Source organism: Emydura macquarii, unplaced genomic scaffold, assembly GCF_026122565.2.
Source record: "Emydura macquarii macquarii isolate MOO-44397 ecotype Brisbane River unplaced genomic scaffold, CSIRO-AGI_Emac_v2 contig_1253, whole genome shotgun sequence".
NCBI lineage: Eukaryota > Metazoa > Chordata > Testudines > Chelidae > Emydura > Emydura macquarii.
In genome coordinates, this window is record NW_027131390.1 from 56039791 (window position 1) to 56065188 (window position 25398).

General features: G+C 40.0%; 2 protein-coding genes and 1 long non-coding RNA gene across 4 annotated transcripts in view; 2 read left to right on the top strand and 1 right to left on the bottom strand.

The window, feature by feature from the left end:
* ICA1L (islet cell autoantigen 1 like) overlaps positions 1–25398 on the top strand; it is a 427480-nt gene that overhangs the window by 339299 nt on the left and 62783 nt on the right. The window lies entirely within an intron of this gene.
* On the top strand, positions 930–15144 carry WDR12 (WD repeat domain 12). Of its 2 annotated transcripts, none has more exons than XM_067548882.1 (13): positions 930–993; positions 2472–2581; positions 4707–4801; positions 5922–6028; positions 7038–7153; positions 7562–7716; positions 8126–8171; positions 9391–9476; positions 9688–9828; positions 9963–10068; positions 11164–11296; positions 13078–13150; positions 14106–15144. In XM_067548882.1, the coding sequence occupies exons 3-13, from the start codon at positions 4760–4762 to the stop codon at positions 14181–14183; spliced, it is 1083 nt and encodes a 360-aa protein (XP_067404983.1). In that variant the 5' UTR covers positions 930–993; positions 2472–2581; positions 4707–4759; the 3' UTR covers positions 14184–15144. The 2 variants fall into 2 exon arrangements, with proteins under 2 accessions (XP_067404983.1, XP_067404982.1); XM_067548881.1 differs by lacking the exon at positions 930–993 and adding an exon at positions 1169–1506.
* On the bottom strand, positions 11288–12963 carry LOC137153482 (uncharacterized). The gene is made up of 4 exons (XR_010919819.1): positions 12883–12963; positions 12098–12206; positions 11642–11741; positions 11288–11527 (listed from the first exon to the last, which is right to left on the bottom strand). It is a non-coding gene; the product is annotated as an uncharacterized lncRNA (long non-coding RNA).

Genomic DNA, 25398 nt, shown 5'->3' on the forward strand with positions numbered 1-25398 from the left:
CATGTTTATAGGCACACTTATCCCAGGAACTGTATCACACCAGCACAATTTGAAAAGAGAAATTTCAAATGATGGATGGGTCTGTAAATGTCTCATTGCAATACCAGCAAAAGTCATTCCTGCACCTCAAGAGGAAGAAGGCAGTGGGATGTAGGCTTGATACTCACACTCTTCTATCTCCCCAGTAAGTCTTCACCTGAGCCTCTATCTGTTACCCCTACAAGGGGCAGAGTGAGTGAGGCCCACTCTACCATCCCCATCCAAAGGGGTAAATAGGTCAGATCCTGACTTCGGGAAGGGGGAGGGAAGCAAGTCCATGTCCTGACTTCCCTCCCCACACTGAGGGGCAGCAGATCCTCTCCCCACCACCCTCCCACACTGAGGCGTGCGGGGCAGCGCCGCGAGCCGGGTCCAGCCAGGGCTCTTCTGTCCATCCCCCCCCCCCAGTACGGAGGCGAGGCAGGGCATCGGCTCTGCCTCTCCTCACACCGGGCGGGCGGGCGGGCGGCCGTCCTGCCAGGACCTCCTGGAGGCAGAGCCGGGCCCCCGCCATGTTGGCCCGCAGAACAATAGCCCCAGGGGGCTGCCCCCCTTCTCCGCGGCGCCGCCCCAGCCCCTGAGCAGGTCCAGGAGCCAGGACTCCCGCACGCGCGGGGAGGGGAGGGGACAGGAGGGGGGGAGAGCAGTCTGGGCGCGGCTCCTCCCGCCTCAGCTGCCGCGAACCCTGCAGGGGAGTCAGGGAAGCGGAGAGAAAATTCAGAACGAGTCTACTCAACCTCGTCTTGGCTCTCGCAGGCACCACCATGGAAACAGCCGTGCAGTGCGCAGGCGCAGAAAACGCGCTCCCTGCTGTGCGGTTTGGCCCCTGCGGGCCACCGTGCAACCCGGAAATACTGATACCCAAATCTCCTTATTGAAGCTGGCAGAAAGAGTACTGGCAAACAGGGAGCACAGGGAAGAAATCGCTATAACCCATCTCTGAGGCGGCGCATGGTATGTTGGGAATTGTGGTCTCCCGCGCTGTGCATGCTGGGATTTGTGAGCTCAGGACACCTTGGCTTCCTTGACACCCCCGTGGCCGCGTTGCATGCTGGGACTGGTAATTTCCATAGAGCTGTCCGTAATAAAGGTTGGGATCTAGTTTCAGCATTTGCCTCACAGGCTGCAGCGTGGGTGCGTGATCATATTTCTCACCCAGCCATCTACTGAGCCAGCTCGGCTAAGAGAGCCAGAGCGGCTCGGTGCCTTTAAGAGCGGACCCTACTAATCGCTGACGGAACCGTCTCTGTGTGCAGCTGCTCTAGCCTGACTGCGGCTCCCTCCGAGACACGTGCTCTCTGACTGCGGCAGCCTGAGGGAGCGCAGGCCAGCTAGGTTCAGTAGCAGCACCTCAGTCTTCTGTGCCTCCCCCGTGTCTCTGCTGCGCACAGACACAGAGCCCTCGATCCTTGCCCTCTCCGCCCCCATGGCCCAGCTCCAGGCTCGGTTCTTCACAGACAACCGCAAGTGAGTCTGGGTTGGCCTCGCTGCTGGGGAAGCAGGGACAACGCTGACGGGAATGATACTGATGAGCGATGCATGGCACTGAGTTGATGTACTGCTGACCGGTCGGTCTCTCTGTGCAGGCCGCCATCGTTGGGGGGGAGGGAGGGAAAAGAGACAGCAGCTAGGAAAAGGACCTAGGAAATTGAGGCTACTGCTACAGGGTCAAACCTTACTTGGTGGGAGGGGGGTGTTTTTGTATTGTTGGGTGGTTGGGGCGTGGGGAGGATCATTTTATTTACTTCATTTTTCCTGGCAAACAGTATTTTCCAACAAAACTCCATAGACTCTACAAGTTAATTGGAAATATATCTAAGTTCTCTCAAAATCTAACAAAGATTTACCCAGTGGGTCTAATTTTGCTTCCACTGAAATCAGAAGCATCCTCTCTGATTTTAGAGGGAAGACGATCAGGGTCATAATCAAATCTTGGGCCAATGTATGGGGTAGGGCTTTATCAACCCTTTTAATATTCATTTCTTTTCTGTATTTTCCCATTGGCACTGGCTTCTCTACAGCCAGAGCTCACTTGGAGTTTATAGATTATAGTGGAGATACTATAGGATATATTACAATAGCTATGGGAAGCTACCGTTTGTGAATGTTAGATAGCAGGTTGCAGAAAGAGTGAAAAAAATGTACTTGCTTGGCTACACCTGACTTGAACTTAGAAAAACTTACCACAAGGAGCCCCAACTATGCAGTACAATGAGGTCAGGAGGGGCAGGATTCCTGAAATAATTGTGAATAAAATGCGTCCATTTGGTTCAAGTGTTCCATTCAAACTCCAACGTGTTTAATCTACTCACTTGCAAAAAGAGCTGTGCCACAGATTTTTAATTAATATGCTTATTTTGTACCTGTTGAGCTGTGAGTTTCAGCACTTCTGAATAAGTCAATTCCTTTTTCTTCTCCCCCACCCCCTCTAGGTATGCAGTAGATGATGTTCCATTCTCTATCCCAGCGGTATCTGAAATTGCTGACCTTAGTAACCTCATCAATAAATTGCTGGAAGCTAAACATGATAAGAGTTTGGAAGGTGATTTACCTCTTTTGAAAAAAAGTACTTTTTTAAAAACAGAAACATACTAAAGTATTTAGAATCTCTTCATAAGTGTGTAAACTATAGGGTCTTAAATACAAAGGTCTCACTAGTGCAAATACTTATGTACATGAGCACAGCGAAGCATATATATGACTCACCAAGATCCCTTGCTTGGAAAAACAATAATTTTGTCACAGTTGGGCAAAATTCTCCTTTCAAATTTTCATGGAGGATCTAATCTCCATTATTATTTATTACTTGTCTTTATAGTATTTTTAACAGTTTTTATATTAAAAATATAGCCCTCAATTCTGCACTCAGATCCATGCAGATAGACCCATATGCCCACAAATATGTACTGTACATGTGTAAAGTATGGCACCTATATTGGCAAAGCGATGCTGACATAGTCCCTTAGTATAGACATAGCCTACACCAAGAGAGAGTTTTATGCCAGTGTAAGAACATCCTCTCCCCAAATGATGTTAGCTACATTGACAGAAGCACCCTTCTGCATGTTGGTTTTTTCACACTACTGACCAACCTAGCTATGCTTATATTATGTAAGTATAGGCCAAACCAGAGTTTGATTGAAGTCAGTGGAGCCACACACACATATGGGTCCACTTGCACAGGACTGATTGCACACAGGATTGGAGGAAATCAAGAGTTAAAACACATAAGCAGTCCTGCCTTTGTGTCAATCTCACTTTTTCTTTGTTCTCATTTTGTCTCTCTTATCTACCCTTTGTCTCACTACATACTTAGGCCTTGTCTATACTTAAAAATAAGTCAACTTAATATAGGTCGACTTACAGCCATCCACTGCTGTAATGACAGCAGTGGCTGATGTCCACACTGCCTCCTTTGGGTTGATGGAGTTCATCCTCAGCAGGAGCATTTCCATCAACCTATGGGGCAGTGTGGGGAGCTGAGCGCCCAGTCTCTCATCTCTCTTCTGGGAGCCTACAGGCTCCCAGGCTCCCTGTGGCCTGCCCCCCAACTCCCCAGTCCCAACAGCGCTCCAGCTGCCTGTTGTCCTAGTTCGCAACCAGGAACCAAGCTTGCAGCAGCCCGCAGCTTGCCCAGTCCCAGCTCACAGCTAGGAGCTGGGCTCTAGCCACCCAGGCTTGCAGCAGCCCGGACTTCTCGCCCCGCTCCCAGCCAGGAGCTGGAACCAGAATGACAGCCCCACCACCAATTGAAGGGGTGCAGTGTCTACATTGACATTGTGTCACCCTAGCCATGCTGATGAAAGCTCTAATGTATTTTGTCATAAAAACAGGGCACTTTTGTGGGTAGGGGTGGGGGTGTGATTGCAAAGTTACACCAGAACTGTTTTGTCAACAAAGGCTGACTTTTTTGTAGATAAAACTCTCTAGTGTAGACCAGGCCATAGATTGTAAGCTTTTTTGGGAAGGGACTGTTTTCCTTCCCACCCATTATATATAATACAGTACCTATCATATTGGAATCCTGATCCCTGATTGGATCCTGTGGGCACTATTGCAATGCTAACAATACAAATAATCTTGTCTAGATTGTCCAACTAAAGTGAAAGGAACAAAAAAAGGTGAGAAATAGAAACAAAATTTTCATACAGTTGACTGATTAAACAATAAAACCTTGCAATGTGATCTCAAACTCACCAGACTCTAGCCCTGGTGAACAGTCAGGGGAGGCAGGTTCCAAAGGTTGGCTAACCAAAGTCCAGGTAACAATAACATAGATGTTCCAGCAGACAGAGATGGAGGAATAATTGGGTCTCAGCCCATATGAGGCTTTACAAGTTATTCTTAACTCCTCAAATTGCAACCAAAATTGAAATGAGAGCACCTTGGAAGCCTGGAGTCCCTAGCTTCAGAGATGCTATTAATAGAAACTCAGGTGCTGTTTTCCCCATGGCATCTTTTGGGTCAAAATCTGTCCTCAGTTAAACCTGTGTAATCCCTTCAAGATCATGGGGTTGCACAGTTGTAGCTGGGAGAAGAAGGTAGCCCTTGAACCTTCTTGAACTAAATTTTGTTTCATTCCCTAAAAATTGATCTGGAAGACTATTCTTTTCTGGATTGTATAAATTAAGTCTTCAAATTTAAACATTGTTTCTTGTTTGTCTTAGAGGACCACAAATATGTGGAGTTTGATTTCCTTGTCAAGGGTCAGTTCTTGCGTATGGCACTGGTCAAACACATGGAAATGGAAAACATCTCAACAGTAAGTTTTACTCACTTTCTGTGGACCACACTGTAGGATGATGGGATTTAAAGATCCTAGACTATTTAATTTATCAGAGTAAGATTTTAAATTTTAAGTTTGATCTGGTTTACAGTTCTGATTAGGAAAGTTCTCCATATTATGAATGTTCCATGTATTTTTCTTCCTTCGTATTCCTTTACCTTTCTGATGAAGCCCTGATAATTTCCCTTATTTTCCTCTTTGTAAAATCCTCTGAAGATCCTGCATTATTCTTTTGTCTATGGAAGACTCACCAAGACATTCTTTGGAGCCTGACAGTGTTCCTAATGACTAGAGTTTGTTATTGAGCAATCTGAGGCACTTCCTTCTCCTGTTGTCTGGCTTCATACAGTTCTGAAGGGAAACTACTCCCATTTTGGTCACCATCAATGTGCTTTTGCCTCCTGCTCTTCTAGTCTGTAGTCAGTGGCACCATGTGGGTCAGATGACAAGCGGTATTATACATGCTCCAATACTAGCAGGATAGGCATAGTGGGGAAAACCTAGAAAAGAAAATAGTCTTACTGTGGAAATCATTTGCAGTGATTTTAAACATTGTATTAGTAGTAATTTGATAAGCCAATAGGTAGTGTTGATCAGTAGTCCGGTACTTGTACTTAAAGTATTTCTCATTCTCTAAGGGCCCAATCTTGCAACCACGTAAGCATGTGTGTAATTTTAATCATGTGAATAGGCCCATTGACGTCAATGGGATTGCTCACCTAAGTAAAATTACACACATTCTTAAGTGGTTGCAGGATTGGGCCTTTAATTATGAATCTTTGTTCTGGGTCCTGATGCATTGCTGCTGTGTGCCCTCTGTTCAGTTATGCATATGCTTGTGTGTCAAGGAGTTAGGGATACCTGAATCCCATTGTGCATTTGCAGTAGCTGTTCAGGCTCCAAGGCAGAGTAGAGTGCACACAGTTGCATGGAAGCTAGGGGGCTCTGGCTTGTACAGTTGATATCTTTGTCTCACAAATTGATACCACTGCTCAGAGTGGTTGGGAATGGGAACTACCATACTAGATCATTGTGGTTGTTGATTTAAAAAAAGAAAAAAGCACACTGACCAGCTTCTTGTCTTTTGAGAGTTTAGGAGGAAGTGGTGGAAATAGAATATGTGGAGAAGTACACAGCACCTCAACCTGAAGAATGCATGTTCCATGATGACTGGATCAGTTCTATTGAAGCAACAGAAGAATGGTATCGCAGACCCAATAAGCCAGTCTTAAGTTTCCAGTGTTTTCTCCTGTCTGTCTAACTACTGTCTGTAGTTGATTCCATAGTTCTCTATTGGTACTTTTCTTAACACTCTTTAATGTACTTTTCTTCCCATTCCATATTTGTCTTTTCTTTTAAATGATTTTTCTATCTTTTTAATCAATTATTTATATGCAGGCTGTATGCCTGGGAAAGTAGTTGAAGTTTGAGCTCCTCCATGCTACCTTGACAGTAACTTTAACTAAGTAGGAAGGCTACCATGCATAAGAGGATGAGATTTGTTTATGGTATGAGTTAATATTGTCAGCACTACTCATCAATTCTGTCTCCTTTAATAAAACAAACTCTTGCTATCTTTTTACATTTATTTCTAACATTTCAACATTTTCAGATTAATTAAAACCATTTATATTTCAAATATGAATTCTGAGGTATAACTATAGTTGCAAACCCCTTGTCTGGAGTGCTTTAAAGAAATGTTGACCACACTACTTTTCTTTTCTACTAGCTATTTCCAGGGTTGCTTACCTTGATCATACTGAGACTCCCACATTTATTAATGGCTTGAAAATGCTTTGCTATCCTCTGATGACTAGATGATAAGTGCAAAGTATTTATTAATAATGATAAATTTCCTTTGGTTGGTCTTAAATTATGCATGAAACTTCCAGATATAATCTACTAGAATGATCAATATTTTTACTTCATCTTTCTTTCTCCTGTTCATCTCACCTAGAATTCCACAGCTAATTCAATTCTTAATAAGAAAATTTGTTTTGAACCTATAAATTTGATAAATTTTTTCAAACAAGTTAAATTTAAATGTTAATTTTTTTATTTCAAAGAGGATTAAGATTTACGTAAGTGATTTTTTTTCTTTATTCATGTCTCTCCACTAGTTATCATGCTAATATTCTCTAAGTTCCTCATTGAAAAGATGTCCCATGATGCACCATTGTCTTTAAAGAGTTTCAATGTCTGTATCCCATAGGATCTTGACTGGCTCTTATGATCAGACTTCTCGAATCTGGTCTTTAGAAGGAAAATCCATCATGACGATTGCTGGGCACACAGAGGTGGTAAAAGATGTGACATGGGTGAAAAAAGGTCAGTATACCTTATACAGGTGAGGGGTGGGGCTAGAGCAATTTACTGAAAATCATACAGGTTCAGTTGCCAACCCAAATGTTATAGCTATTATTACAGCTATTAACCTGTCATATATTAGAAATGAAATAATTGAATGCTTCGTAAAATCCTTCACGATAAATGCTTTTTAAAAACTAACTATAGTATTTTCTAACTATTTAAATATTTTAAGTTAATCTTCATTTGTATTTGTGATTTGTATAGTTATGATGTAAACTTAAATTTGTGATATTTACATGAATCTCTTAATTTGTATTGGCTCACTGTACATTTTTAATATCTTAATCCTGCTTCCTATAAAAGGATTTTTAGGAAAACTTACTTAAGTGGATTTGTATGTGGGCACTTACTTTCTTCCTTCCTTAGATAGTTTGTCATGCCTGCTACTCAGTGCCTCTCTGGATCAGACTATCCTGCTGTGGGAGTGGAACATAGAGAAGAACAAAGTGAAAGCCCTTCACTGCTGTAGAGGACATGCTGGAAGTGTGGACACTATCGCGGTTGACTGCACAAGAACTAAGGTGAGTGTCTTGCAGAAGGAGGTCTGTGTTGAGCCAGTGATTTGTGGATTCTGTATTTCTTGTTTGTGTAAAAATCACATTTTTGTTCCCCGCATGTGAATTGGTCAGAAGTTGTCAAGAACTGGAAGCGCATACAATATATATAAACCTGTATAATGTATAAACCTATGCATTAATTGGGGATACCAAGACATTTATAAATTGATGATAGCCTTGCATTTGATGCAGTAGAAGTAATGTGCTGTACTGAAAAGAAAAGATGCATAAAACCCTTAATATTGCACACACAGCTGAAGAAGATATAGTTAGTTTTAGGCAACATTTTGAGCAGAAAGAGGACTCTCTGTGGTTTATTTGAACTAGCTGGATTTTACATAATATTTTTAATTAAAAGTTTCTGTTTATCTAGTTCTGCAGTGGATCTTGGGATAAGATGTTAAAGATCTGGTCTGCAGGTAAGATGAATATTTTATTAACTTTGCCTGGGATTTTTGGCTCTAATTTAGAGTTTTAAAATTTAATTATCTGGAATGACAAACTTCTGAATAGATTTTATTTTAACCATTTTAAATGAGTATTATGTCTTAATTTTTCACTTTTGAAGTTTATATGTATTTGTTATTCAGTTACACCAGAAACTTATTTTGAAGTATTACTGCTTTTATATTAATTTTCCATTTTTGAGAATAAAATGCACGTTCTTGCAGTTTTTTCCTTAAATTTAGTTGTCTCTGAATTGTGGTGAGGATTAATTAGTATCTGTAAAGTGCTTTGAAGGTCAATAGCCCTATATAAAAGCTATGGCAAACACTTAAACAAATGTATAACTTTATTATCATGAGTATGAGTGGTCTCATTGAAATCCATGGGGTGTTCATGGTAGTAAAGTTAAGCATGTGCATACGTTATTATTCTTTGTCACTTATTATGGTGCAGCGGTAACTGCACCAAGGTTGTGTTGGAGTTCAGTTTTATCGATTTTAACTGAACATTTTTCTGCTATAATGGACACTGTGTTACTTAGAACTGATTTGAAGCCCCCAAATCTGCAATGACTTCATGTGGCAGACCTCTGCACAGATATCATTATGGGGTCATGGCCTAAATTGTCTAACTAAAACAGTGACTTAAACATTTAGATTTTATGTATGGTTGCCAACTAAACATCTTTTTCCAAATACCATCTACAGATTTTAGTATTTGATAGTCTTTACTATGGACACTCTAAGAATTTGTGGACTCTTTTTTTCTAATTGTCTTTCATTGGCATTGTGATTTGAAGGACAATAAATTGACTAAACTGATCCTGTTAGATGACACCTTTCATAATATTTTATATTTATATATAAATAAATGTTTGAGTAAATTAAAATATAGAGGGACTATGTATAAAATATAGGTTGGATTTATTGTGTGTTTGTCCATGAAGGAAGGATGGTCTTATAGTTGAGGAATTAATCTGGGATGGGGAGATGTGAGTTAATTTCTCTGTGCCTAAATTCCTCATCTGAAAAATGGGAATTATAATACAGATCTAACTGACAGAAGTGTTGAGGATTACATTTGTTTGGCAGGTGATTAGATACTATGGGTGAAGGGGGGCCCATGTAAATACTTATCTGGAAACGCATCCCAGACCTTTCTAAATGAAGCTTGACTTTCTTTCCATCATAGTGCCTACAGATGAAGAGGATGAAATGGAAGAAGCAGCAAACAGACCAAGGAAGAAGCAGAAAACTGAACAGCTCGGACTAACTAGGGTAAGAAACAGTCAGGATTTGTGTAGAACCTCAACTAAAAAGTATGGTAATGGAGAATGTTTTCCCTTTTTGATAAATATGACTAGGGGAAAATTTCTGATGAAATATCTGAAAATTAATCTACATACATGTTGATTTGGTGAAATAATGCTTTTTTCTACAATAACTAATCCAGTATTTTTCTCATCTTAATATTTTATTTAATTACTAGATTCCCATTACAACTCTTTCTGGCCATACAGAAGCCATCTCCTCTGTGTTGTGGTCAGATAGTGAAGAAATTTGTAGTGCATCATGGGATCACACAATTAAAATATGGGATGTTGAGACAGGAGGTCTCAAATCAGCTTTGGTAAGATTTCTTTACATATTATACATTAAAACTTGGCCAAATTCCTCAGTGGTAAAACTTCAGTTCAGTTTGAATTTAGAATTTGTACAAGAGTTAAGAGTAGCTACTATCTTATGACTTATTTTCTTATGCAGACTGGAAACAAAGTTTTTAACTCTATCTCCTACTCACCACTGTGTCGGCGTCTAGCATCTGGGAGCACTGACAGACACATTAGATTATGGGATCCTCGCACTAAAGGTGAGCAAAAGTGAATGTGTAGGTAACACTGATTTTTCAAATTCATAATGTGCATTGAGAGAAGGGGGTACATCTTAACACATTTCATAAGATGCACACACAAGCCTTGGTGTTGGTCTGTAACCGTGTTCCTAACCTGGAATGCTACACCATTTTAGTCAAAAGTATTAAGAGTAGTGGGGGGCAGAGAAATCTGTATGGACCTGGATCCTTTCCACATTCCATTGCAAACATGCTCCCATGACTGGGTAAAGTGGTGGGAAGCTACCCACATTCCCTCCCTACTCTCTGGGTGGGCCTTGTTTCAACTGACCACAGCAGTAGCTCGTTTAATTGGCTATTGTAATTACTATTGCTTTTTGTCTTTTGGGGCATAACTTTTTCATTCTTAATAATTTTCATTTCTTAGACAGTAACTTGGAAAACAAATCTAATTCTTCTCTCTTAAAGACTTTCCGTGCGTGTGTGAATTTTGAAAGCTTCCCAGTTAACAGCTTTGAAATCTAAAGTCACTATATATCAGTGGGTTAAATGCCACTGTCTTGCCAGAGTAGCTAAACCATGAATAAGAGAGACCATCATTAGACGTTAAAAAGTAGCTGATTATATGTCTGATCAATCTTTGAACTCCTTGCAACTCTGACATGGCTGCTAATCATTGCAGTTCATGATAGAGACTGAGACTATCACACATGTCATAAGACAAAGAGGAATATCTTCTTAGCCTCTATAAACCAGAGCAGATTTGAACCAATAATCTAGAGATAAAAGGTTCCATATTCCATTAGTGATCCTTAGAGCCATTCAGTCCTCTTCATCAATGAAACTCTTGAAACAATAAAAAACGTGTCTCTTTGGTAACAGTAAGAGGTTAGATTTTTGTCCTTTCTACAGGACCTTGTGCATTCATGTGTGTTTAACCTCTTGTGCTGTCTGAAACAATATTATGATATGATAAGCAGAAAGCATTACCTTGTCCCTACATACATTAATCTTGTCTGCCTCTCATATACTGGTGGATTTTATAAATATCTTAAACTGACTTGTATAGATTTCTGTAAATTGGGGTGGTTGGTTTTCATTTTCTCTGTCCAGATGGTTCCTTGGTGCTCCTCTCTTTGACCTCTCACACTGGCTGGGTGACATCTGTGAAGTGGTCCCCCACACATGAGCAACAGTTAATCTCAGGTTCTTTAGACAACATTGTCAAGATTTGGGACACAAGGAGGTAAATACCAATCTTTAATATTGACTGGTAGAGCTTAGCGGTTCATGTAGCCTAGTGACACAACAAAAGCATATGGGGAACCTAAATGGAGACTCCAGATGATTTTCTGGAATCTATGGAATTAGAGACATAATGGAAGAGCAAGAAATGCTCGTCTTCTGCCAGTAGCTCTTGGGCTTGACATTGAAATCAGCTGCATTGACCTCCCCATCCAGGATTTCTGTGGCAATACTGCATTGAATGAGATAATGTGAAAAAGAGGTTTCATTAATAATATTGCTGGTGGGTTTAAAAACTTTTTAAAAAAATTTTTAAGTTAGCAAGATTTTTAGGAGTAGAGCATACTGTATCTGTCTTCCGGAAGGAGCCTAATGTGTGTAGTTTGGTTTGCTCTTCATTGTGCCATTTCATAATATGCAGCTGCAAGGAGAGGAGTAGTTTGTATCTGAAACAGTTGCAAAAGTGAGAAGTCTAGGTCAAACAACATGTGATTTGAAAGGGATAGTGCTAGGGGAGACCAGTTGGTCTATAATTTGATCGCATAATCAAGACTTCTATAATAAGCTGTATACCTAGTAATCTCATTAAACAAGTTCGTAGGCAGGTGAAAAACTGTTTTTGATTTTCCATATGGTGAACATGGGGTGAGCAGAGATCAAAACTCATGTGAGCTGTTTGGGGAGGTATCTTGGGCTTCATAGACCTGTGGATGTCTTTTTTGTATTAACCATAATACAACAATAGTTCCCACAACAATAGTTCCCACAAAACTTCCCGAACACAAAACGGTGCCCTACTCACCTGTAACTGTCTGGAGTAGTCAGCTGCCCCAGAGGAATCACCACTCTTTTCCACACTGATCAGAGCTTTCATCCTTTTGATTTGGAGCTGCACTGTTGAGGTGAGTTCACTACAGAGGTGCAGAGAATTATTTCCTCCATTCTGAGTTATGCAGCTATTGCTCCTGATCCCACATCCTGAACAATTCTCTCTCGCCATAGCCAGGCCATATGGCCATAGTCAGGATCAAAAAATTACATTCCCCTGAGTGAATATAATCCTCAGATGCTGCATAAAGGCTAGCTATTCCAGCATGGGGGCACCAAAGATTTTGTCAATAGCTACTGAGCTCTGATTCTGTTGCTCTGCAGGTGCTCTCAGAGCATCCTCCACAACCTTGTCTCAGATACTTTGTGATTGCTCTTTAATAGCCTCATCAGAATCCTTTCTTATTGAGTAAGAAATGAAAGCTAAATATTCACCCCTGGTTTCCATTTTGAGAAAAGGAGTAGGCAATTGCACCACTACCCAAAGCCTTATGGGAACTTGACTTCTTATTCCACAATTCTGCTGGGCTCCCAGAAGGCCCTTCAAAATTTCTCACAAGCCACTGCTTTAGAGTACCCAAAAGACAGTGCAACTTTCTAATAGTGTAATGTAGTGCTGCAAGCATGGCAAAAGTGCTTGGCTTGTGTAGACATCCTGCACAGCTGATGCTATCATACTGGTCTATTTACCAACGATCCACTTACCTAGTATAGACACAATCTTACAGAAATACATGCTAGAGTAGGAACAGCTGTTACCTGAAATCAGTGGTTGGGAAAACCTTCATATGGCTTAATTCTGATCTCCCCCTTAGAAGTATGGTGGTAGAAGTATGATTTCTAAAGGTTACAAAATTATAGTTTGATCAAACTCAAAATTTTCTAAGAGCAAAAACTTTGTATATAATAAATTTTTACCTAAAGTTTTATGACTCTGAATGTCTATGTTATCAGTTGCAAGGCTCCTCTCTATGATTTGGCTGCTCACGAAGACAAGGTTTTGTGTGTGGAATGGACAGAAGCAGGGGTAAGAACTTGAGGAACAGGTTTTTAATTCCTTAAATGTGTGTGTTTTGGGTGGAAAAGGGGCCAATGATGGTATGATTGTTTAATTCTAAACTAGACAACAACAATGTACTTTTTACTGTTGGAATATATCTCCTATTGGTGTGTGTGGATCATATTCTCCTTTTTGCTTATGTGGCATGGAGTTGACCAGAAGGCCTTAATTAGAGAGTGATGGGTTAGGGTCAACTCTCAGTAGGGAAAAGTGGTTATTCAGCCTCATTACCTGATGGCCACCACCCTCCGCTCCATGGAGATTATGTGGAAGCTGTTCCCCATAGCATTAGGGGGACAAAAGGAAGGAAGGGTAGAAGTCAGAACAGCCACTCATGGTGGCATGTTTCTCTCTCTGGGCGTGGGAACTTATGATGATAATTAGTCTTGTGCCTCTTTAAGCAGCATTTTCTTATTTTCTCCTATGTGGCATTAAAACTCTGGAGGGAGCAGGCACAGACAGATGGAGCTGGCCAAGGTGTGCTGCCATTTCTTTGTAGCACTGGCAGGAAAGTGGAAGGGATATTTTCCTTGGAGCAGAGCTGTATGTATCTAAGCACAACATAGGTTTTGGAGACCCCCAACTCCACAGTCCCAGTCTTCCTATCTCTTTGACTAAGATGTGGTAGACCAGTGAAAGCTTTTGACATTTTCACATAAGCTTTACCTTCCCTTAATTTGAGAGGGTAAAATATAGGTTTTTATTGTTTCTGATTTTGAGCCACTTAAAACTGACTATGGGGTTCACATCGTCATTGTTTGTTACTCCTGGTATTTAATTCTTCTGAGGAAGAACAGAATCAGGCTGCTTAGGAATAATTTAAATATTTATTCAGTTCATATGTATTGTCCAGGAACAAAAATAGTGTGGATATTTACTTGGTTTGACAATGGGCACAACTTGTTGTTTTTCTCCACTACAGCTGCTGTTAAGTGGAGGGGCCGACAACAAGCTATATTCCTACAGATATTCAGCAACAACCTCTGATGTTGGAGCATGAAAAGGGCTGGCAAGATTTTAGAGGTTACTCTCCAGTAGCCCTAATATATTGGAAGTTTCTAGATAACCTACAGATCAGTATCTGAAAAAAGTTGCCTCCTAGAAAAACTTTCTGCTTCTATTTTGTAACAGAGAGCAGCAATTTCTATGTTTTGTATTCTAGCAATGTGTATATGTATTTATAACAGAAAAAAAGAACCACCAAGCAACCTCACAGTTAATTTGGTCTGATATTGAAATCAAACATTTGTCCCCTTTTCTCTCATAAGCACTATATATAAAGAACAGTGGAGTTTATTAAAAGTGAAGTGTTACTGAGATTGTTAAACAAATTACTAGACTTATTTTTTATGAATTCACATTTTCCTTTTTATAAAGATTTTATCTAAACTTCATTATATAACAGTCTGCACTCCAGTAGGTACTTGAGTTCCACAACTCCCATTTGCTTCAATGGGAGCTGGAGTTGCTTACAAGCTCAAGATTTGCTCTTCACCCTTGAGCAATGTCTGATGCTGCTTCCACTGAAATAAATGAAATTAGGATGAGGTCCTAATTGTGATGCAAATGATGTCACTGTTATACTTTCCAGGTACTCTCTACTAATTTATTGGAAAATGGAATAGTCGGGTTTCTGTAATTCATAAATCAAGGTGGTACACTTTAAAAAAACTGACATTGAAAAAAAGTGCTGAGGTTATTAGCCAGATTAACATACTATACAGTAATACATTAATGGAATATCTGACTGCTAAGGAAACCCTTCTTATACAATATGGGGTCCCCATCCAAACTGAAACTAAGTACCAATTGACAAAAAGACTGCAGAGAAAGGAATGGTTTGTCAGATCCATTTATTGTATGTGTCTATTCTTAGCTGGATGCACTAAGGAGTTGTATATATGATTTTTTTTCCTCTTGCCTTCCTACACATGAAGCTAGTAAATCAGCTTGATCTACAATCCAATGTCTTCAGTAATATTTCCTATCATATAATAAGAGTTCAAAGTGTTCATAAAGCTTCAATCTTGTAACAAACTAATTAGAAATCTGCATGGGTTCACTTTCTCCCCTGTTGGTCTTGTTTTCATTACAAGCTCTAGCAGAAGAGCTCTGCCCCATTAAATAGTATACAAATAGTTTAGGATATCAAAGGAACTAATCATTCCTGAATTATACATTCTTATATAAATAAACCCCAAATATCTAAAGCCCGAGATTTTGTGCATTTAAAATATATATATATATATATATATATATATATATATATAGGTTTGGTTTTCAATAAGTTTAATATTTGTACAACATAGTTAAGTCAAAGGCTAAGAATAGAGGTCCCTATATCATTCTTCATTGAAGACTGCAAAATCTCAGACTTTGCTTGTGCTTCAGGTCTGAGGTGTGGAACAGAGTGCCCTTAAGTTAAAGCCAGTGAATGAGACAGATGATGTCAACACACAACAAATCTGAGAAGAAGGCAGCAAGGAGTGGAGGAAGGCTAGCTGACCTGTGGTTGGCTCTGCAACTGGGATAAACCCTAGTATTTCCTTTCCTCTTATTGATGGTAACAAATGTAATTAGCAATCAAGATGTGATTCACTTCTTTTAATCTGTCTGCTTTTTTAATGGTATTAATTCAGTAAACAATGACATTCCTCCTTATTAACTTTTCTCCACACAAAAAAATACTGCTGTCTTCTAGTGAGATCTGGTACCCATGTAAAGAAAGATTTTTAATTTGTTTCAAGATTCTCTGACAGTAATTAAATACAAAGTAATTTAAGCAAAAAACATGTATGCATTGCAAAAAGGGGTGAAAGTGGATAGAATTTTAGCTCTTTATTTAAATTATTATTTTAAATGTAAAAATGTGGTATTTTTGTGCTTGGACCTGTAATCCTTAGTCAGGCAAGACTGACTTGAATGTGGGGTCTTGACTGAATAAAGACTGACAAAATGGCCTTTCAGTGGATGGAGGAGGTTAGAGATCAGTTTGCTTTCTTTATCCTTCTAGGGCAGCAGTTCCCAATCTGTGTTCCACGGACCCCTGGTGGTCTGCAAGGCTACTACAGGGGGTCCGCGGAAAAGAAAAATAACAACATCCTCTCCAAAGAAATGTAAAATTTCAAATAAAACTAGTAGCGTGGTGGTCAGCAAAATGTTTGGAGGTTAAAAAGGGGTCCGCATACTCAAAAAGGTTTAACTGCTGTGTTAGGGTACCCAAAGACTATTTCTAGGTTTGTAATTTACATTCTTAGCTAGTCTTTATAAAAGTAACTGAAGGAATAATTCTATTTTCTGATTTTTATTTTTTAACGTGGAAGAAAAAAGGTGCAGGGTTTGAATGTATAGTGACAAGGACATCTAACCTTTGCATTTAGCTATGATTAGAAGTAAATAATGTTCCAAAGGTAAAATATACATTTTGATTGTCAAGAAAAAAAACCTCATGCAGACAGCCATTTGCGATGTTACTATGCTTTAATCAAAGATGTTGTTGCTTAGCTATGTTTCCCACCAGCAGCCAATTTTTAAAAAAGGGGTACATCAGTCCCTGAGTAAGTACAGGTTGTACACATAGGTTGTTCTTTTAAGATTAATGGATGCACATAAATTAATAATTTAGTTTGCCCCTCTCCCCCCAAAAGAGAGAACTCACATTTTAATACTAGATCTCATGGGCCTGGGCATCTAAGACATGTTAAATTCACATTAAGTTGTTTCTGCTGTTGGATTTCTCCTTTAATGCCAGAAATCATTGCAAGCTGCTGATATGCCACTTCTGTATCCTTTTCCAGTTACCACTGTTGCCAAACTTGTCCTCTGTTTAGAACAGTATGAGGCTACTATAAATGCATCTTCAGAACTCTTTGGCCTACAAATTTTCCTGGGAGCCAGGTGTCAATGCTGATGTTTAAAGAAACAAACTAAAAGAAATCCAACAGCAGCAGTGGTAGTATTGTAGCTATAGTTGCAAGCTCTGCATTCTTCCAGCATAAGAGAATTGTAACATGCTTCAGGCAATGAGTCCAAATTTTGTGTCTGCTACCATTGGATTACTGGAGTGATCAGCTGAAGTTTAAGTGGTCTGTCAAATATTGTACTAATCAAAGATGGCCCAATTGAGATGACAGTATCTGATCTATTTTATTTAGTGTAGTGGTCATCTTCTGACAGTAAAAATGTGATTTCCAGTAATAAATGTAGATTACACATAGGTTGTAGTTCAGAGTTTTTTTAAATTTATTTTAAAAATTGTTTTAAATTTAGAAAAGTTCTATAATGTGCCCAATGTTATAAAATACTGATGTAATCTTGTATCTTACATCTGGTATTTCCACTGCTCTCTACTCAACTTACATTCAGAGTCTACAAAGAGAGTAAGGAAAATTGTTTAATTGGCCTTGAAAATGCTTTCTAGATTCTTTTCAGTTCCTGCACTCTAATTTACAAAGATCTTTATTAAGGTTTTTTTTTACCTAACAATATGTGTTTGCACCTCCCTCACCATACCAATTTGAATGATCAGTATAAGCTGATATTAAAATAAGGGACAAATGGTGAATGAATTCTTGGAACAGTGAAAATTCTCTGGAACCAAAAATGCTTGAGTATACCAGATGAAGATGATTCTACTTCTTACAAATATATTTTTGCATATTTTTCTTGTGCAATTTTATATACCCTAACTATACCCACAGACCAAGGAACTATACAAATAGACAGAAATAGTTTGTTTCTTTAACAACATGAATCACAAGTGATCATATTGCAGTATTTACTAATTTTTGCCTGAGGACTAGGATTTGCTCTTGGAAGTGAGGGTCTAACCCCTCTGTTTTATTTTCAGTGCCTTTTAACTTTTGGATGGGAAAGGTGTCCTGTCAGATTTTTACTTTGTTCCTGTTTAAGTTAAAAATAATTTCCTATTTTCTACAGCTAGTCTAATCAATAGCTTGGTTATAGGTTTCTTTTTTGAAGCTGGCATCCAAAAATAATTCTAGTGCTGGTTTCCTTTTAAGCCCTGATTCTGCAAGTTATTGTGTATGAGCACAGGGGTCTGGCCATGGAAATTTGCAGGACTGGGGCTGTAGTGTGGAACAAATCATAGTTTTAGAATACTGGACTGGATTTATGACAGTTCCACAAAGATTCAACTATGTTTCACTGTTGTGAGGGTAGAATTGTATAGCGCACTATTCTTTCACCTGTCTTGTTCTTAGAATCACAGTGTTGGTCAATCTCTTAATTAACTGAAAAGACTTTGATTGTTTTTCATTTTTTCTTGTATCTTTAGTTACATTGAAAACTTTAAGCAGTTAGCAAAGGATTGCTAGCAGCTCTCTCTTAGTATAGATCAAACAATATTGTACTGGAAGATACAGGGGGATATTTTAAAGCGGTAATTTAAAGACTACCTACTTTTTGGCATATAGCAATACTTTCGTTTTCTGTTCCTCTTTTCACTTGAATGTCCCCATTTCTCTTTTTATCTCTGAGACTTCCATCTTTCTCTCTGGATGATTTTTGTTGAATGCTAAGAGAACAGTCAGCAGAATTTTTTTTTTCCTGTTTAAACGTCTCTCCACTGGAACACAATTAAATATCTGGGGGAAATGTGAAATTTTAAATGTCACTGGAATACACAGCAAAATCTGCACATGCATGTATTACTAATACAGCTATCCTCTTCAAATCTGGTCACCATCTTCAGAATTAAGCAGGACTATAAAGTATCCATAATCCAATCCACTGTCATTCTAAATCCTGTCTCAAAACAAAATTAATTCCAGGTTATCTTTTTATCAGGCACCTCTGCTCTGGCACGTGCTGTCAGCTCTCTCTGTGTCTGTGTGAAAGAGACAGAGAGAGAGAACCTGTATCCTATCCTTCCCCATTTTTAGGGCTGGTTGTCACTATTAGGCAATGCCCTGTCTAGTTTAAAGTGGAAGCTTCAAAGGGCAGAGACCTTGTCTTCTTACTTGCCTGTAAAGCCCCCTGCACCCTTAGGTAAATCAGCAGGAGAGACCACGTCAAGGTTGCCTTCACCTCAGGATGGATTAAATAGTTGTGGACAGGTGTCCTTTCACCCCACAGCAGGTCTCATACCCATTATATATATAATGGGGGTACCACTGAAGTGCAGCCACCTGTGGATGGCAGGGCAGCAGCCAGACACAGCACAAGGAGGGGAATATGTGGGGTGGTAGGGAGGAAGACCCTACCTGGTAGTGGAAGTGCCCAGGGATCTGCAGAAGCTGGGATGTGGGACCTGCTGGCCCAGGCGGGCGGGACCAGGTGCTCTGCACGTTGTGGTCACGGATGCCCCCGGTGCCCCACCTGCCCGGGGTGGTTACCGGGTGACTCCCCAGCCTTGTGTCAGTCAGGCAACTGAGGCGGGGGTTGAATGCCTCCGCCATCTGACCCGCTCCCGCAGTGACAGCACACACCTGTCTCGAGCGCTCGGAGGCGGGGCGGCTCTTGTAGCACCAGAGGCGGCTCCTCAGCCGGCCCAGGGCGCCCCGCGTCTCCCCACTGCGCGGGGTCCAACGGGGCAGAACTGCCAGGGGCCCGGGCTGCTTCGGGTATCGCCGCGGGGATTCCTGTCAGCGGCCCCCACAGGCAGCATGGCGGTGAGTGACTGTCCGTGGCCGTACACCAGAGTGAGGAGATGGAGACGGCTCACTACACCCGCCCGTAAACCTATTGCCCCTCTGCAGGGCTCTGTCCCCGCCACCCCCGCCCCACAGCGCGCGCTCCCGCGCTGCCTGTTCCCCCACCCCCACACACACACACACAGCGCGCCCCCCTCGCTGCCCGTTACCGCCTCCCCTCCCCCCCCACAGCGCGCCCCCCTCGCTGCCCGTTACCCCCTCCCCCCCACAGCGCGCACCACTCGCTGCCCGTTACCGTCTCCTCCCCTCCCCCCCCACAGCGCTCACCACTCGCTGCCCATTACCGCTTCCCCCGCCACCACACAAACCGCGCCCACCACACAACAGGCATGGCCCCTCGCTCCCAGTTCGTGCTCCCACCCACCGCATGCCCCATCCATGGCAGTTAATCCTTGCCCACCCCCTCCCTGACACTTACTGCTCCTCACAAAATCTTAGGGCACCCCATACAGTGTACCTTCTCCAGGCAAGTTACTGCCCCCCACCTCAACACCCTGTTCATGCCTCTCCCCCCGCCAGCCTGCCCCCTGAATGCCAGTTAGTGTCCCCCTCACAACCCTGGCTTCCTATCACTGCCAGTTATTGCTCCACCAATCCACCCCATCACTGCCATATACTGCCAGGCATACTTCTTAATATTCTCAGTAACTTTTTTTCTTCTTTTCCTGGGTTCTAGGTCCCTTCCACTCCAAATTTCCATGGGCCCCTTTAGCTGCAGGGCTTAACATAGGATTTCATTTCCATTGACTCCTGGGGACAGCTGAAGCACATGCTTTGATGTGCTGTTGTAAGGGAGATTGAAAGATCTCAGGCTATAGCTGCTTGGCATCCCTCTCATTTGAATGACATTTAACAATTCAAACTACTGATCAGACATCAGCTACTGCTACTAGTATTTCTACAGCACCTACAGATTCCAATCAGTCTGGAGCCCCATTTTGCTGAGGTCTTTACTAACAGCTGTGAAGACACTGGGTGTGTCTACAGTGCAATGTAAGCCCAGGGTTTGAACTCAGACTCAAGCCTAACTTCTCCCCCCCTTCCCCCTTCATCTACACACAAATCACCTAAACCAGGGCTAGAGCAGCCACATTTTGGGAGAGCACTAGGAAGTCTGAGATATGGGTGGTTGGACTCAGCCTTGCATAATGCAGCGAAGACTCTAAAACCCCAGGCTGGGACAGAGCATTCAACTATTCCTAACTTGGGGCTACACATGAGTGTAGATGCTCAAGCCCTAGGTTAAGAAACCTAGGGCCTGCTAACTCGAGTTCTACTAATCCTGGCTTTACACTGCTCGGTAGACATACCCTGTCCCTCTACTCCAGACTTTACAATCTAATTAGCCCAGCTCAGAAACATACCTGCCCAATAGGCTTTTAGACTGGTCTCAGATTGGGTAGGAGGGGCTTTCTAAGGTCTGCTCCAAAATATCATGATTAGTGGAAATGCTGTGACAAGACAGTTCTTGCTTCCTGCTATTGTCCAGCTTAATTTATAACGTTAAATTTGGTGTTAGTCATTTTTAAATGGCAAAGAGAAACCTGGGGTTGGGGCAGAAGATGAGATTAAAGAGAAGACGAACTCAGGCTTTCTGTTTCCTCCATGTAGGCAAGTTAGCTCCTGCAGCATTATCCCAATTTCATAGGTAAGGAAACTGATGTTCAGTTACTTGCTCAAGGCACAGAGGAAGTCTGTTAGAGCCAACATGAGAAGCAAAGTGTCTCCTACTCCTCTGTCTGAATCTATTTCTATCTTTGTCCCATATGAGGATTTTAGGATTAGAAGAGGAATGATGTGTTGTGGAAAAGATGCTGGGATAGGTGTTTCGTTTCATTAAATCCTGTAGGGTAGTGATGTTAACTGCAGCTCAGGAGCACTAAATTCTCATTTATACAACCACCTGTGGTGCTTAGTCACATTTAAAGAGGCAGCAAGTAGGAAAGTTAGTACACTAGCTTACAGACCTCTAGGTTCTATGAACCTGATTTCTGGGCGTGGAAGGAGAAAAAAGGTTTCTATGTGGCTATGCAGTTTTAGTATAATAGGAGTAGGCTTTGTATTGTAGAAAATAAAGTTACCCTTAATCAGAAAATTGAAAAGGACACCAAGTTGCCTACAGCATAGCACTAATGCATATATTCACAAATTTCACCACATAAAAAGCTTTTTCTCATTTGTTTTTAAAAAGAATTTTAGGATAAAAATATCTAATACTACTTGTTAAAAAGATACAGATTTCAAAAAGTGTTTTTGTGAGAACCACAGCCTTATTAAGGGAGCTGATCAAGCTTTTAGTTTAATCAGCATCCACTACAGGTCCTAACAGGTTCTCTGCCCACATTGCTTATTGAAAGAAATGTGACTCAGTATCAGTTTCTATTTGTTTCTGAAACAAAGTAAAATAAAATCAAGAAAACTTATCATTAGAGCTAAGCTATTAATAATAATACTAGATGAAAAATAAAACATTGCATCAAAGCATCAAATCAAGTTAGTTTCAGTAGTGTACTGGAGTTAAATCCTCAAATTAATAAAAAAAATCCTCATATAAATTCTAAAAAGGTGGCTGCCCATTTGATTATGAGTCCCAACTAAAGAATTTCACCAAAGTCAATGAAATCTATATATGTGAGTTTAGTATAAAACTACTTAACCAAAACCACTTTATTTAACATCTAAATGCAATAATAAAGCTTCTTTTCAAACTTCAGTTCTTATGTGGTAGCTCACTCTCCTCTCGCCCCAACAGAGATATAATTTAAAGTTTAACAGAACTCTATTAAGACAGAAGTTTACCAGATGTTATAGATAGTAATCTCAAATTTCCCAAGACTTTTAAGCACAGAACACATTTTGATTATCTTTGAGACAATATTTGGGGTTGTTAAAAACTGGGGAACTTTTCTTTCTGGTGCACTTCCTATGTGAGCTTTGTGCGTATTTTCGCACACATGCATGCAAACAATCACCTTCACACCCTAAAATTAAAGAAAATAAGAATGCTGATACATCTCCCAAATAATGAAAAATAGAAAGTGGAAAAATAAGATACTTAACATTTTAGGAGTTCACAAATTCTTCCATTCTCACGGTCTTGTGGTCTCTGATGGAGTAGGATCTGGAACTGCAGTCAGGGAGCTAGACTGTTATGTTCTGCTGGCACAGTGCTTTTTGTTAGCAGGCCTTGTTTGGGGGCACAGAAAGACTGGTCAAAGGTTGGCATATCCTGTTTGTAGATATTGTGACTTCCTCTCCCCAAGGTGATCAGTCTTGGAGATTCTGGAACATCAGTCTTCCCTCAAATAGCTTGAAAGGTGAGTTTTCTCAGCCTTATCCTGATTCTTATGATTTATGAGTTTCATTAGCTCTGTGTGGCAACTCCTGTCTCCCAGGTCTTTGGACAGATCAGGTGCAAGGCCTATCATAGAGCCATACAACTCTGTCTAATTAAGTTTGAATTAGGCCATTGTCAGCAAGTGTCAACTTGGAAAAGTGCTTTTTAAACCAGCAATTTTAAAAATATTTGGTAACTTCAGTATCACAGTAACTACTGATCTGTAACCCTCCCAAAATGTGAAAAATCCAGATGCATAAAACCCACTTTTGAGGAAGCTGACATGATCTTATCAAAATCAAATGTCTTAAAAAGATATGTCACCAGTTTACAGAAAATTCAATATAAAACTCTCATAAAAATAACTAATGGGAAAAACCCTGGTACAACAAAGCCAGTTGCTTAAATATTAATTCATCCATCAACAAATGAAAAATAATCCATATTTATGATAAATTTAATCAAGGCAATTATGGTGCCAATCCTATTTTGGAACAGGGCTATAGCTCAGACAATTTATCTTCTAAAATCTTTATCTTTTAAAAGCAAAGTTACTTTAAAGCTCATTAATATGAAACCCATTTACAATATAACATTTTACATAGGGTCTGTATATGCATATGAGCTCATAATTTGTAATTAACTGTTTCAAGCTATGACACTGAAATCTGTCAACTGGATTTTAAAACTTGATTATAACATTATTGCACATTTTTGGCAGCTGCTTGAACTTTGTTAAAAACTGTACCAATGACAAAGAGACCTTTTGCAAGTTACTGAATTTTGCAGTCTATCAAGTGAACAAAAAATAAACACATTTGTGATGCATCATCTGTTTTGTTAGTTATAGTTTAATTAGTACTGTGTAATGTACTGGTAATATTCCTGCATAATATTTTTATTCACTGAAGACCCTATTATAGCACTATAATGCTATCACATTTTTTGGGAAGTAGGGCAAAGCTACTTTTTTGTGAGTTATCAAGAGTGTAGATTAATACATTTCTATTCAAACAATATTCTGAGATGCTTAATCTTGTGACAATTTTTAAAATAAATTTGATTTAAAATACAATATTTTCTTAAACAACCAAAAATCACTTGCCAGCTTTTCAAGGAACTATTTAGACAGTTAAAAAGATGTAATTTCTACAAAACAAATCTTACAGTGCAGAATATGCCAGAAGCCAGAACATTTGTACCAAATTTAGAGAGATTCTAAAATGGAGACCAAGTGATTAGGACTATGGAAAATGGGCTGAGTTACTAAGTAGCAGCAGCCTGGCAAATGAGTTGCTGCATTTTATAGTGAAATTATGTGTGCTACCAAGTTTCTTTGGCACTATCTTGGGATATTATGTTTTAGCAAGGCATTCTGTTTTGTAAGCTGAAAGTTTCCTTTTCTAAATTTATGGAATTTTTCATTCACCCTCAATCCAAGAAAAGACTCACATTTCTGTACTATTTGTAATATATTCTGTACCGTATCTAATAACACATAGAAAAGAGGTGGGATGGGCTTTTAATTAAGTTATAGGAACTTTTTTAAACTATATTTTTGGATATTAATGGTGATGGTACTTCTTACTTAATGTAGATGCACTTAAACCTGTTTAACCCTCACTTAAATCAGTTTAGTTTTATTTAATAATTTACTAGTACATGCTAAACAAGATTTAAATGGGTTTAAGTGCCTGTACATTAGGGGGCATCACCTATTTGGTATTAACTCTGTACCATGAAGAATAAGACATTTATTTTTGTGCAACAAGAAACTTGACTCAGCTGATCAAAAACAACTGCAGAAAAGATTGAAGACATTGGCAAGTAAACAACTTGAAAAAATTGATAAGAAAAAATGAATATAGGTTAGAAGTGGCAAATTATGAACCTTGGGGTGTCATAATGCTGGACTTAAAGCTTTTAAATCAACCACTTCCTACACAAACTAGAAAACTAGATGTAGATAAGTCCAGGAACAGTAGAGATGATGATGATGATGATCAATAAACCAGATAGATGATTAACTTTTTTTTAAAATTGACCAGACAATCTGTTAACTTGGATGATGTTTCTGGCTACTCACACGGAGAGTTGGAGCTAACCCCATAAGCAGTGTCATGTTGGTTTCATTTTTTGACATCGAAGAAAAAATCGATACTGTGAGAAAAGAAAACTGGAATTACGCATCATGAATTTTCCCT